At 44.3% G+C, this 15020-nt stretch overlaps 3 protein-coding genes across 3 annotated transcripts; 2 read left to right on the top strand and 1 right to left on the bottom strand.

The window, feature by feature from the left end:
• Positions 1-103: 103 nt before the first annotated feature.
• On the top strand, positions 104-1360 carry EAE98_004477 (uncharacterized protein; the record flags this gene model as incomplete). Its single annotated transcript, XM_038952097.1, has 1 exon — positions 104-1360. One exon carries the CDS (start codon positions 104-106, stop codon positions 1358-1360), a length of 1257 nt encoding a protein of 418 aa, XP_038811633.1.
• A 733-nt stretch (positions 1361-2093) lies between these two features.
• Positions 2094-4224, bottom strand: EAE98_004476 (uncharacterized protein; the record flags this gene model as incomplete). Its single annotated transcript, XM_038952096.1, has 4 exons — positions 2094-3370; positions 3521-3605; positions 3672-3787; positions 3858-4224. The coding sequence occupies 4 exons, from the start codon at positions 4222-4224 to the stop codon at positions 2094-2096; spliced, it is 1845 nt and encodes a 614-aa protein (XP_038811632.1).
• Positions 4225-7608: 3384 nt separating this feature from the next.
• Positions 7609-13402, top strand: EAE98_004475 (uncharacterized protein; the record flags this gene model as incomplete). The annotated part of the gene is made up of 4 exons (XM_038952095.1): positions 7609-7686; positions 7775-8443; positions 8626-11601; positions 11651-13402. The coding sequence occupies 4 exons, from the start codon at positions 7609-7611 to the stop codon at positions 13400-13402; spliced, it is 5475 nt and encodes a 1824-aa protein (XP_038811631.1).
• Positions 13403-15020: the final 1618 nt, after the last annotated feature.

Below are 15020 nucleotides of genomic sequence, written 5' to 3'. Positions count from 1 at the left end.
TTCTGATAAGAAAGTCCCATGAATTTCCCCTCCAATTTTTTTCTTCCCAAGTTCCACCACCCTTCTAATTCCTAAACCTCATATCAATCACCCAACTCTCAAAATGAAAATTGAAGAACTCTCCGATGATGCGCCTACATCTGCGCCCGCCCCGGCACCAGGTCAGGACTTTGATCTCCTCGCGCAAGCCATGTCCTCCGCCTTCCCCGGCTTTGCACCTTCCAACTCTGACCCCTCCTCCACCACTCCCTCTCTCCCCCCTTCCCTCGCCTCTCTCCGCGATAAATCCGGTCCCGAAATTCTCGCTTCTCTGAACTCCACTCCCCTGTTCATGACCGAACTCGAAGATAACGACGAACTAGAAGCTTTCAAGGCATTGGCCTATGAAGGTACACCGTTAGAAATCGCTTCCAATTTTAAGGAGCAGGGAAATGACAGTTTCAAGGAGAAGAGATTAGCAGATGCAAAAGAGTTTTATACGAAGGGTGTGAATATTTTGTTGGCTGAGGTGAGGAGGAGACAGAGAGGGGAGAAAAGATCGGGAGATGTGCCGGAAGAGAAGGAGGATGAGATTGTGGAGGAGGTTAAGATACTTGAGGTGTTGCTTGTGAATAGGGCAATGGCGCATTTGGGACTCAAGAATTATAGGAGTTGTGTGTTTGATTGTGGAGCGGTGTTGAGGATCAATAATAAAAACACCAAGGCGTTTTATCGAAGTGCGAAAGCTCTACTGGCTTTAGGAAGGGTAAAGGAAGCGGATAATGCGTGTGCGAGGGGGTTGGAGTTAGCTGCGGATGACAAAGCGCTGTTGGCTTTAGCCGGAGAAATTATGAAGAAGAATGAGGAGATCGAGGCGAAGAGGAAGAAGGAGGTTGAACGGCTAGTGAGGGAGAAGAACATAGAGAAGATATTAAAAACATCGTTGGCGGCGAGGGAGATCACTCTACGGATGACGGATAAGCCACCAGAAATGGAGGATGCGAAGATCGAATTAGTGCCCGATCCATTGGATCCGATCAATTCGACTTTATCCTTCCCAGCTCTTCTATTATACCCTCTTGCAGCAGAATCGGATTTTATCAAGTCGTTTAATGAGATGGACACTGTGGGACAACATCTGGAATACATATTACCACTTCCATGGGATGTTAAAGCGGAATATAGAGACGAAAAGGTGGTGGAGTGCTACGTGGAAAAGAAAAAGGGTTCTTTGATTAAGGTGGGCAGAAAGGTTACACTATTGAAGGTCTTAAATGGTGGAGAAGTGGTAGATGGTGTTGTGAGCATTTATGTTGTGCCGAAGCAGAAAGCAGCAGGATGGATAGAAGAATGGAAAAGGAAGAATGTAGTAGCAAAATAAATGATATCCTCGAGTAAACTTCAAAAAAGGCTCCTTATATTTTCTTGATATATCTCATATTGTGTGAGTGTGAATTTTGACAGAACTATATATATCTCTTGAGCTCACATGTAAAGAATACACCGCCACGATGACACAGCATATCGTACATGTCAATAATCACGATCCTCACAATTTTCAGTTGTCATAAGAGAAGCAACCATAGATATCAAAATACATAGCAATTTAAATGCATCAATCCCACAACATATAAGTACATACAATGCAAACCTGCTACCCTAGATATGAACAACCTTCTTTCTCTCCGCCCTTGAGCCTCTTTTCGACTCCACTCTATCAACCACCTGCATCCACTTATTCAATCACTTCAGCCACACCAACTCAGCCAGACTAGCCAAACCAGTTTCTCTCTACTCTAATCCTCATACCTCCTCTAATATTTTCCTCTACTACTCCTCCCCCGTACCCACGCAACCTTTTCCGAAAATGAAATGAACCATGAAACATTTGAGATAAAAAACAAACAAACAAACAAGATGCGCAAACCATGTATGCACGCAGGAGAAAGAGAAAAGAAAAGAAAATGCTTCGAGCAAAACTATTCCGATCTGATCAAACCGGACGACAGATGCTCATGTATGAACCACCCACTCGATGGTACCCATCCCCGCTCAACCCATCCAACACAAAGTTGAAGATGAACCTTGAGCAAGCACCTTGGAGAGCCGCATTCTCACATACTAAGCGCTCTCCTTCTCTTAACCCGCGGCTCATCACTATCCCCCCCCTCTTTAATCCACTTCGCACTCCCCATCAACGGTGTGCCTACTGCAGATACACTCGGTAAAGAAGGTAATGCAGCACCTGCTTCACCATCCTTAACACTAAGTTTCATCAAGAGCCAAGCTGCCTTCTTTTCATCACCAGCTGCATTTGTGATGTTATCTCCCGAGATTTCTTCTCTCGCCATTGTGGTGCGCTGATGGTTTTGCACAATGCTTGTTGCAGGCGCGCGAGGACCAAAGGTAATAGTTCGATCGTCGCCGATAGGACTCTTTTCATCACCAGTAGCACTTGCGCTTTCTTCACCATCGTATTCTTCGTCTGTGGGATGAGGACGGTGGATATCTCGTTCTCGTTCTCGTTCTCTTTGATCAGAGATATTTTCATCTAGTTCTTCCGCGCGTCGCTTGGCTCTCCAGCTAGCTGTCATGTCGGCAAGTCCGCCTATACTCCGCGGAATGGCACTTAACCATGGGTTTGTACCGCTGTGTCCAATGACCATAGCACCGTTCACACTCATGTGAGGGTTCATCAATTTATGATTATGAGTATGACCATAATGAAGACCTTGATTGTGCCCCAGACCATGACCACCCATCCCCATTCCCATCCCCATCCCGGAGATGTTAATCCCGGCATTAGCGGAATGGGAATTGATGTTCTGATGCTGATGATGGTTCATCGCATTTGACAAGGAATGTGAAGGACCGTTAGGAAGATACGATCTGGCGTGAATGCCCCAATTCGCACCCGCGAGACCGGATGTAGGAGTTACTGGCGAACAAAAGTATGCAGCATCACCACTTGATGTCTCGCTCGCAGCATCATGATCAGTACTGCTCTCCGCATAAGGACTCTCGCCGCCATACGTTCTTTTGAGTCTCAGTCTTCGTTCGAGATGACTGCTTGAACTTGTTGGGGGCGTCATAGTGTTTGTGCGAATGAGATAATTAGAGCTTTGCTGTTGGGGGCTGGCGGAATCGCGAGGTGTAACGTTAGTGGAAGATTTGGGGGTGAAGGATGTGTAGTGGAGACGATAAGATTCGGCTTCCGCGGTGGCGGCACGGATTATATTGGGGTCGATAACCATACGGCCGTGTTCTGGAGCGTCGGGTGAAACGCACTGAGATGGGAAGGAGGGACCAAAGATGGGAATCAAGGCTGGAGCAATGTGGGAGCAAAAGGTGGTGCAAACGGCGAGAGCGCAAGAATATGGCATCCAGTAACCTGCAACGCAATCAGTATCGGGGTCTCAACTGGGTTTTATTGTTGCATTGTAATAACAATAGAAGAATTTTAGAATGTTCGAAAGAAAGAAATAAAACAATGCATTTGGCACTGCTTCTTCATATAAGATGAGAAACGATAAGAACGTACCTTGGGCTGCCAAAGCGCCACCAGTGATGCTGTGCGTGATTTCCTTTAGGCCTGGGTTCATTCCGAGCATCTTGGCCGGAGTTGTCTGTAGATGATTAGATGAAATTAGCAATCTTGAGTACACGCAGCCTGATGAATGAAGCTTGCTTACCTTGGAATATTTACAGCACTTAAAAAAAGGAGTGATGCGAACGAGCCCAACATTATAGTCCCACATAACAGTGTACACTCTATCCTCACCAGGGAGTTTAAATGTGTACTGAAATACTGCAAGCAAAAAGTCAACTCTGGTAAGCTTATCGGAAAGAGAGTCAGCTTTGCATAGACAGAAGCATACCTTCGAAGCTCTCTCGACCAGTCTTTTCCAAGAAGTTCTTTTTCTCGCTATTATAAGGGATATGGCGGCAATAATCTTGAATCTTGCCAAGTGGATACACTTGGAATTTTGAGACTTCTCGCATAGTCTCCTCGCTCAGATTTTCAAACGGTGGAAAATTTACATCGCCCTTAATCTTAGTACCCTTGGCGAAAACTGCGCCGTCCTTAGCCATCTTTTGTTTCTTGATGGACGAGGATTGAATGGGTAATAGGGTATGCCCATAAGAGGGCGATGAGGTACAAAGCGACGACGGAGGACTTGATGATATTCGAGTGCTTCGCGGTTCTGACTTAGCAGGATTGAGTAGCGATGCTACGGAGAGCATAGTGGGCGGTGAGTGGTGGAAATGAGTTCAACAGAATCTTGTTTCCTCTAAATCTGCAGGCTGAATGCCTCTTTTTTCGAAAGCGAACGAATTCTCTAAAAGAAACGAGGGCTAGGTAATGTCCAAATTTTCTCGGTACAGTAAATGGAAAAAATTAGTGTTTGAATCTGGCAAACAGGAAAACAGTAATGGACTGTTCTTGGATCCTTATGAAGAGATTTGAAGCAGAATAATGAACGAGCTTCAACGGCTTCACTTTCGTCGGTGTCAACTAGCGATGCAGTTCCTGCAGTCCAAGGATGTATGTCTTTGGATCAAATCGGTATTCTCGAACTGGAGGCAGTCTTTGTTGGCAGTTGTCTGAGAATCAACCAGTAGAATATCAATCGTCCGTTTGTTGGTGCCCACCGCTCTTCCAAAGCTCGAAAATAAGAGGCATCCACTTAGCAATTGCAGACTCCGGGGTAAGTTGGGCAGGGATGGCCTACTTGGGATTCCAACAAGGCGAAGGAAATGATTTCTATCAATTTTCTACAGCTTCAAGGTGTGGGACTTTCCTTGAATTGACAAAGGCCGAGATAACGAGACCATAAATCCAAACGACATTTAAGAAGCTTCTATTCAGATTCGCCGCTCCCGTGCCCGTCAACATAAAAAGCCAACACGGCCACCAAGCATCCCGCATATGGATTGCAGAGCATATCGAGGCAAGACGTTTCACTACACTAAGAAAAAAGCAATATTTACCGACTTCAGTACCATCAATTCGGCTGCGTGACTGCACAGGGGTGGCAAGCCAGGCTGATCAATTAAGTTTGACAACAACAAATATTGTGCTACAGCCCGATCGGGAACATGGCTTGTTTGAATGTGGATAGCAAAAAGGTTGCTGGACGTATCTGCTGGCCGAGATGTCTTGGGCCGGGTGCCCGCAGTACTTGCGGATGATTTACAGTAAGTGAAAGCCACAATTTCGTAGATAGACAAAGAAATCCATCCACCATAAGCGGCACTATCTAAAGCAAGATTGCTTGACTCGATGCACGTGGACAACACATCTTCTATCTGTGTCTCTGTCGGAAAGTAGAGATGCTAGAGAATTAACACATCAATTTCATGAGTATCAAAATCTGAATTTGAAAAGTGGATACCATCCATCACTATCACTTCTCAGAATCATTGAGAAACACCTCGTTAGGGATGCTTTAAATAAACATCATGTCCCCATCCGCTATTATCACATCAAAGCAAATTTCACCCTTTCTCCTAGGAACTTCTTCTACGGGCCTTCGAGAATTAAATGAGAAAAAATACTCTGATCACACAACTAATGCGAGGACTAGTACTGCAGCTGTCACTTGAAAAGCATGGTAAAGTCTACGGGAATATGCAGGTAAGCGTAAAGCCGGAATGCGTGTTTGGCTGCTCTCCTGCTCCAACTTGGTGATGGAAATGGTCATTAGTGTGCACGTCATAAAGACATGGCAACCAGGCTGGCATTTGTGGAAATTTCTACCTCAATAGATGTGATGGCATGTAGCAAGCTAGAGAGAGAAAGCAGAAAGATGCAAAACAAACACGAAAGCCAGGATTTGGCGACAAAGAAACTGATGTCTGATCCTCGCAGCATGGTAGCTAGCCTTATTCAATGAGCAATTTCTGAGATGCTACCATACCCATACACCCTCGAGTCGCAGTTGCTAAGACAATGTCAGTGCGGGTGACCCAAATTGGATGAAAGGTGCAGCCACCCGTCGACCTTGTCGTAAAACGCCTTGCCATAGGCCAACCACGTTGTCGCCAATGCACCTGGACAAACGAAGAAGAAGGGTAAGTTTAATGAGAAAAAACGATAGGACAACATGCGCCTTATGCAAGTCATTACGCCTACTTGTAATGCCCACAGCCCCTGGAAGAGACTCGACGAGATCTTCATGCAATGAAAGAAGAAGGCAGGGACACATTTACTTCGATGCACTTTGTGAGACCAAATCGCTTCTCCCTCATTTTATTTCCTTCGGGCCTTCGGTTTCAGAATTTACCTGGCTTTATTGAGGATTTGAATCGAAAATCAAACACATCTTTCGGGTCAGAACCGTCTTACATGCCATTTTCCCCGATTTGCAAGCGATATCCCTTGACCATTATAGCATTAAGCAAAATAGAAATAGAGCCAATACCCAGCTACCCTACTATACGATACGATGCACTCCGCTATTGAGGGTCAGTCCTACCTGTAAGGTCCTGCTTCCCAAGCTATACCGGATGATCTTCTGACAGCCGTTGGAGTTTCAGATCGTGGAGAACGCGTGGGTACAATAAACCTTGATACACCAGATCCATTTTAAGGAATTGGTATAACGCAACGGGAGGAAGATGTCGGCAGCATGCATTATTCGCATCGGAAACATCTTTCTCAACGTGAAATTCCTGTTCGAAGTAACGCAAGAGGTGAGTCTTCCGATGTCAAAGTTTTAATTGAGTAATACGAATCATGAAAGAAGATGCTGTACTGTACCTCTACAGTTTCTTTGTCGCTCGCTCGCTTTTCTCTGTGTGCGTGCACTGAGCCTCTCTCTCTCTCTCTCGCGTTATCTTCTCGCCTGGGATTTCTTTCAAAGGACTGTAGCAACGAATCAAACTTTTCGGATAGTTTTTTTGGTTTTCGCGATATCTATTGTAACATTACAATACCGGGCAACGGTTAGATGGATAGAGCCAGTACAGTAGAGAGCACAGTGTACAGTACTTTATTTTGTACGACACCAGATATTTGCGAGTGATGGGAGGAAGAGAGAGGAAAGGATCCAGACGAAAGGCCAAGTGCATATTGAGAACAGCAGAAAGATCAAAATACCAGACGAACATGGCGAAGTAAATCCATCGGTGGTCCAGTGGTCCATTGGCCCACTGTTATATGGAATTGTATCGTATGGGTTGGGATATATCTACTCTGCAGGTAGGTAAGACTCAGAGTAGGTAATCTGTACAAAGTGTAAATTTATCATTGGAAGAATTTAGAGCTTATAATTGGTTAGTCTATTTATGGTTAGACTAAGAGCTACCCTTCAGCAAGCCTTACTATATTGGTACTAGCTCATATTGAGACGCGATTTATCAATGTTTATTTACTTTTTTGAAATTCACAAAGATCACATACAACGACAAAGATCAAGGGGAAGTTTTCCTTTGGTCATACACTCTTTCTTCAACTTCACTGTTTGATCAGATTCTTGCTTACTTTTTTGATCAAGTTGTTCTCTAGAAAAAAGTTAGAAGAAGCTTGTCTAGTTATTAGGTATTCTATTTATTGTACTACCATTCTCTTACCTCGGGACTTTTTTCATATTTTGAGGAACAATCTGTTTCTCTCTTTAATTCATCATGGACGACGACTCGATGAGTGATGTGCCAAGCTTCCATATGTCGGACGATGAGTCTGATAACTTTGCTCCCACAGTGGTATGTTGTTCCAATACCTTTTCAGTTACACAAAATGCACTGCCGGACAAACACAATCTTCAACATTAAACTGACCTTTACAATTTAGAAAGCTAAAGCGAAGACTACTGTAAAAAAACCTGCAGCCCCAAAAGCGAAAGCCAAAGTGACCAAGGAGCCAAAAAACACCAAAGCCCCGAAAACCACCAAGGCTACGAAAACCACAAAGAACATACAAACCACCCTCAATATGGCTCCCAAGAAGCGGGCGAGGTCAGGGAGCGACGATGAGGACCAGCAATCAGATAATGACTCAACCAATGATGCGTCGCAGTTGTCCAGTACCCCGCCAAATGCGAAGAAGCAGAAGAAAGCCCCAGCCGCCAAAAGACAGGCACCTGAAGCTCTGCACGATGTCGAGAACGAAAGTATACTGGAAATAGAGCCTAAACCTAAGAAGACGAAAACCTCAACGGAACAGTACCAGAAACTCACTCAACTTGAGCACATCATCAAGCGTCCAGACACATATATTGGCTCCGTTGAGAAGACGGAGCAGACTATGTGGGTATTCAATTCCGAGAATAAGGAGATGGAGCTGCGAAAGGTTACATTTGTGCCCGGTCTCTACAAGATCTTTGACGAGATCATGGTCAATGCCGCAGATAACAAACAAAATGATGCCAACATGAAGAACATTAAAGTAGTCGTGGATCGTGAGAAGGGCGAAATTAGTGTTGAGAACGATGGTAGAGGTATTCCCGTTGAAATCCACGAGGTGAGTCATTTAGTCACCCTTTATTTTCTCTATGTTTTTCCATGATAATTACACCTATGTTTCATTCACCACTCACATAACCCCTTGAGATGTTGATTCGACCCAATGCCCTTCTTTCTTTAGAATGAACACACAAATACGCCCCGCCTCAGAATGTTTATAAGTACTGACATCTTGTGTAGAAAGAGAAGATTTACATTCCAGAGATGATCTTTGGACATCTCCTAACTGGTTCCAACTACGATGATGACGAAGCCAAAACAACTGGTGGTCGTAACGGTTACGGAGCAAAACTTTGTAACATTTTCAGTACGGAGTTCACGTTGGAAACACAAGATTCCAATAGCGGTAAGAGGTACAAGCAAACTTGGACTGACAACATGAGCAAGATGGGCAAGGCGAGAATCTCATCTAGCAAGAATGCCGACTTCACCAGAGTTACCTTTACCCCCGATTGGACAAAATTTAAGATGACGGGAATTGACGACGATTTTGAAGCTATGGTAAAGCGTCGAGTGTACGACATGGCTGGAACTGTCAAAGGCGTCAAGGTTTACCTCAATGGAACACAAATCAAGCTTGACTTCAAAAAGTACATCGAAATGTACGCCAAGGCAATCAATAAGGAACGCGGTTCTGATGATTCCAGCGCAAACACTGTTATAGTCGAGGATTCCAAAGGTCATCCAAAATGGGAAGTTGGGTTCGCGGTTTCCGATGGTTCTTTCCAACAAGTCTCATTTGTCAATTCAATTGCTACAACTTCTGGTGGAACTCATGTCAATTATATCGCCGACCAGATTTGCGACAAATTGTTAGAGGTCGTTAAGAAGAGGAATCCTAAAGGTGCACTCTTGAAGGCCAATCAAGTTCGCAATCACATCTTCTTGTTTGTCAATTGTCTGATTACAAACCCTGCCTTTACCTCCCAAACAAAAGAGCAATTGACTACGAGAAAACCACAATTCGGGTCCAAATGCGTCTTAACAGAGGATTTTCTGAAGAAGATTGGCAAGACCGAAGCGGTAGAAAATATTCTCAATTTTGCAGCAAAGAAGGCTGATCTGGAGTTGGCAAAGAGCGATGGAAACAGACGTTCACGCATGAATAATCCAAAACTTGTGGATGCAAATTTGGCGGGAACAAAACGTGGTCATGAATGTACTCTAATTCTCACCGAAGGTGACTCTGCAAAAGGTCTTGCAGTTGCTGGTCGCGCAGTTCTCGATCCAGATCGCATTGGCGTTTTCCCTCTTCGTGGAAAGCTTCTCAATGTGCGTGATGCCTCACACGACCAAATTGCAAAGAACGCCGAGATTCAGAACATTAAACAATTCTTGGGGTTGAAGCACAAAACCACTTACAAGGACACTTTAGGGCTTCGATATGGTCATCTAATGATCATGGCAGATCAAGATCACGATGGTAGTCATATCAAAGGATTGTTGATCAACTTTTTACAAGTACAATATCCCAGTTTACTGAAGTTACCAGAGTTCTTTCGAGAGTTCATCACTCCGATTGTCAAAGTATGGAAAGGACCAAACCCTAATAAGCCTACCAACTTACGATCCTTTTTCACCATGCCCGAATATGAGGAATGGAAAGAGTCTAACAATAACGACAAATCATGGAAACATAAGTACTATAAGGGTCTGGGTACGAGCAAACCTGAAGATGCGCAAATCTATTTCAGTAATCTCGATGTCCATCTGAGAGAATTCGAAACCATTAAACCAGAAGAAGAAGAAATGTTGGATCTTGCTTTCTCGAAGAAGAAAGCTGATTCTCGTAAGACATGGTTAGGAAACTTTGTACCTGGTACCTATCTGGACCACACTGATAAGATGCTCACTTATGACAATTTCATCAATAAGGAGTTGATCCTGTTTAGCATGGCGGACAATATGCGTTCCATTCCTTCCGTCATTGATGGTCTCAAGCCAGGACAACGGAAGGTCATGTATGCTTGCTTCAAGCGGAACCTCATAAACGATATGAAGGTTGTGGAACTCGCTGGTTATGTCAGTCAAATTTCCGCCTATCATCATGGTGAAGCTTCAATGCAAATGACCATTGTTGGCCTTGCTCAGAACTTTGTTGGTTCCAATAACGTCAATTGTCTTGAGCCAAGTGGAAATTTCGGTAGTAGACTTCAAGGTGGCAGTGATTCTGCTAGCGCCCGTTACATTTTCACGAGACTATCACCATTTGCCAGAAGAGTCTACTCCGCTCTCGATGACCCAGTTCTTGAATATAATATCGATGATGGTAAATCGATTGAGCCTGTTACCTACTTCCCTGTCGTTCCCATGGTTCTGATTAACGGCGCAGAGGGAATTGGTACTGGTTGGAGCACAAACATTCCAAACTACCATCCCGTGGAAGTTGTGAACAACTTGAAGCGTCGCATGGGTCGTCTAGATGACAGTGGTGAAGAGAAACCATTTGAAACAATGATGCCGTGGTTCCGTGGATGGAAAGGTACCGCTGAGCCTGCTGGCCCAGATCGTTACAAGTTCAATGGTATTATTCGAGAAACTGGTGATACCGAGGTTGAGATTACAGAGTTGCCTATTCGAATGTGGACCGATGACTTCAAAGCTAAACTCGAAGAGATTATCAAGGCCGAAAAGGTCCCATCGTTTATCAAAGATTACAAGGAATTCAATGATCACAAAAACGTGCACATGATCATCCAGATGGATGACAAACATATGAAGGAAGCTTTAAAAGAAGGTCTTGCCGAAAAGTTCAAGCTGAATAAGACTGTCGCAACCTCCAATCTGGTAGCCTTTGATCATAGGGGCCAGATTCGCAAATACGATAAAGTTGAGGATATTCTCGAGGAGTTTTACGAGCAGCGCCTAAAGATGTACACTGTTCGTAAAGCACATTGGATGAAGAAACTCAATGTGGAGTATCGCAAGCTCACCAATCAAGCTCGATTCGTTACTGAAATCATTGAGAATAAGTTAATTGTCTCGAAGAAGAAGAAGCCAGTCCTTGTTGCAGAGCTCCGAAAGCGCGGCTATGAAGGATTCCCAAAGATTACCGATGCGAAGAAATCTGGCGAGACTGATGATGTGGTTGAAAATGAAGAAGAGGTCACCGCTGATGAAGACGCTGGGGCTAGAGATTATGATTATCTTCTTGGCGTAAGTAACCTCGTATTAACTTTTTTATTACATGCTGACTTTTTACTAGCTACCAATTTGGTCTCTCACCCAAGAACGCGTCGACAAATTAAATAAGCAGATGTATGACAAGAAAGACGAGATCGACACACTCGACAAGCTCAGCGAAAAAGACTTGTGGTGCGAAGATCTTGATGCATTTGTCCTGGAGTGGGAAGACCAACTCAAGCAAGATGCGGAGATCACTAAGAATATCCGCAATACAAACCGACGTCGTTCAAACAAGATTGGAGCAGGTGGAAAGCCTATTGGAAGAGGTCGGGTCAAGAAGGAAGATGAAGACTTTACTGTTGGTGCAAAGAAAAAGGCTCCAGCTAAGCCACTCAAGGCAGATCCAATAAAGGGAGTTACAAAGGTGCAGAGCAAGCCTCATCAAGGATTCATGGATATGTTTTCCAACAAACCCAAACCAAAATCTGTTGGTCGCTTTGATGGCGGTGACGACTCGGGGATGTCTGATGATGATTTCGCAGCATTGGCGGCTCCCGAAACCGATGGACCCAAACTTGATGCTGGTACTGGACGAAGCAAGCGCGCAGCCGCAAGCGCACCAAAGAAATGGATAGTGGATGACGACGACGAAAATGAGAGCGATGACGACAACCTTCTCGGTGATATTGATAACATGGTCAAGGGTATAGGTGGCAATGATAAACAAGACGCTGTCACGGGAAATTCAAGACTCTCTTTGTTTGCAATGTCAACAAGCAATGGCGACAGACCTAGCAGTAGCACGGGTTTACCTAAGCAAAAATCTAAGCCCAGCAAGGTGGTTGATCTTTCCGAAGATGAGACCAACTACGAAATGCTTGCTAGAAGTTCCCCTCAAAAGCCTACAGCCAAAGACGAAGTTGATGGTTTCTTGTCCTCTGACGATGACATTATTCCGGTGGCCTCCAAGAAGGCTCCTGTTCAGAAAGCAAAGGCAACAAAAGAAACATCGAAGTTGAAGAAAGCCCCAGTTGCCAAAAAACCCATTGCAGAGGCCGAGTCAAAGCCTGCTTCTCATTCACCAGCTGCGAAGGCATATGCAGCGAAACAAAATCGCCTCCAGCAAATTTCTAAAACAATCGGTTACAACGAGGATAATAGTGAGGATGAGGATATGGAAGAAGCCCCACCGCTGCCAGCAAAGCCTGCTGCCAAAGGTAGACAAGCCAGCTCTAAGGCGACTGCGACTAAATATGCCCTCAGTGACGATTCAGACGAAGACGTTGAGATGGAAGATGCTGCACCGCCCAGAAAAGGTACGAACGGTAAGGCTGCTTCCAAGCCAGCTTATATCAGCGATGATGAGGATGACTCTATTGCCCCTCCCCCTAAACGAGGAGCCAAACCAAAAGCTGTGCCCAAAAAGTCCGCCCTTAGCGATGACGAGGACGACTCCATCGCCCCTCCTACGAAGCGAGGTACTACGTCTAAAGCCGCTTCCAAGAAGCCTGTCGTTAGTGATGACGATGATGAAGATGAGTCAATCGCTCCTCCTCCCAAACGTTCTACAAATTCGAAGCCTGTACCTAAGAAGCAAGTGAAGCCAGTCGTTGACGATGATGAGGATGACGAGGAAGATGAGCTGGACTCTCCACCTAAACCAGTTGCGCGCGGAGGCCGTGGTCGTCCAGCAAGACAAGCTGCCGCTGCCAAAACCAAGAAGCCAGTTTATACCATCGATTCGGATGATTCGAACGATGATGACGTTGATGATGTTGATGAGTCCGCATTGGTGGAAGATGATGAAAGCGAGGATGACTTCAGCGAGTAAATGGATATCGTATTTTCTGTGTTCAGGCGTTTATGGGTGAGATATTCAGCTCGTCACAGTGATTTAGTCTTCTAGGAAAGACTGTTATGCGAAGTGGTTTCTTTGCCTTAGGATATCAATTTGTGCATCAAGGGATTTTGTGTGCAAGCGAATGGGATCGGTTTCCCACTACACTCTTTTAGTAGACCATTTGTATGCGTATAGTATTTGATCAATACATAGGTAGCCAATTATGAAATACATCTTTCTTTGTAAAAACAAAACTCCAACCCATTTTTGAGGAATGAAGATCTTTGGTGATTGTGATGTGTGGTGATCAATATTGTTTTGTAAGGATGCTTTCAATGGTTCGACACTGACAGACCTCTTGTGATGATCAGCATTTATTTTTAGATGATCATAGCATAAGAATAATAAGTAAGTATAGCATAACAGGTACCAGTAAGGGCCTTTCGTACCATACTAACTCTATGTATGGAGGGAGTAGGTAAGATTATCTGACCTTATATGCCACGGTGACCTTGAATAAAGAATCATTTCACAAATGTAAATGTAAAATTATACAATCAATTGTGTGAGTGGCTACCATCTACGTATTTCTGAATGATTGGTGCAATTGAAAGTCTGGGATCCGACTTCATTTTACACCTTAGGTAATCTTAGAATCTTAGTAGTAGTTGTTGTAGTAGTAGTGTGTATATATATAAATATAGGTATTCTGTTAATATTATTTTGGCCCCCAAATAAATTGATCAAGCACCGCCAACGAACTATCCTATCTATCTATCTATCTATCTATCTATCTATGCATCCATCTTCTTTTGATAGATATCTGTCCGTTCTGTCAAAACATCCCACTATGCCAGACCCGTTTTAGCCAAGAGTTCCGAGACCAGAGGCAAGAGAGTGAGAGAGACCCGAATCCCCCATTTCAGCGAGAGTCAGTCTGGACTGAAAGTGCCATTTTATTGACTCTCTTTGGCCCGTACTCCACTAGGTTATTTGCTCTAGAATTCTCAAGGTAGGTTCTACCGTCGCGCTAGTGGGTGCTAGATGCGACTATGACTAAAGGAGAAGAGGTTAGTTCAGGGGTAAGTGGTGAGTGGTACGTGGATGCAGGTGTGGATGATTGGGCAACGGCCTATCATTGATGTGGTGGTTAGCATGAGTTTAGCCTTGGGGTGGATAGGGATGGATGATTGGGGTGAGGGTGGTGAGGGAAGAGAGTGAGATGAGTGGGATTTCATTGAGCACATGGAGATACCTGAGATGATTGAGATGTCATGTTACTAATCCTGATATCGCTATCTACTATCATACTTTGTACCTCCCTAGCTAGCACCGAGCTACATATTGTCAGATATGAGATCACTAAACCTAATCTCTTCTAGGCGTCTATGATGTATATATCTGGGTATATGATTGGAGTGAGAAGCATGATGGGACATGGACCATGGTGGGTGGATAAGTAATAGACACTGTCCTCTGACTCTGTGGATGCAGAGTGGATGCATGTGTCTGCACAAAAGCAGCAGAAGAGTTACATTTCCCCTGAAATTATGCTTCCACCCCCTTAATGCTTGTTTTCCTTCTCTTCTTAAGTTCTTAGCCAATGGCT

Source organism: Botrytis deweyae (assembly GCF_014898535.1).
Source record: "Botrytis deweyae strain B1 chromosome Unknown BDEW_008, whole genome shotgun sequence".
Classification (NCBI taxonomy): domain Eukaryota; kingdom Fungi; phylum Ascomycota; class Leotiomycetes; order Helotiales; family Sclerotiniaceae; genus Botrytis; species Botrytis deweyae.
This window is presented reverse-complemented; position numbering and strand designations above follow the sequence as displayed.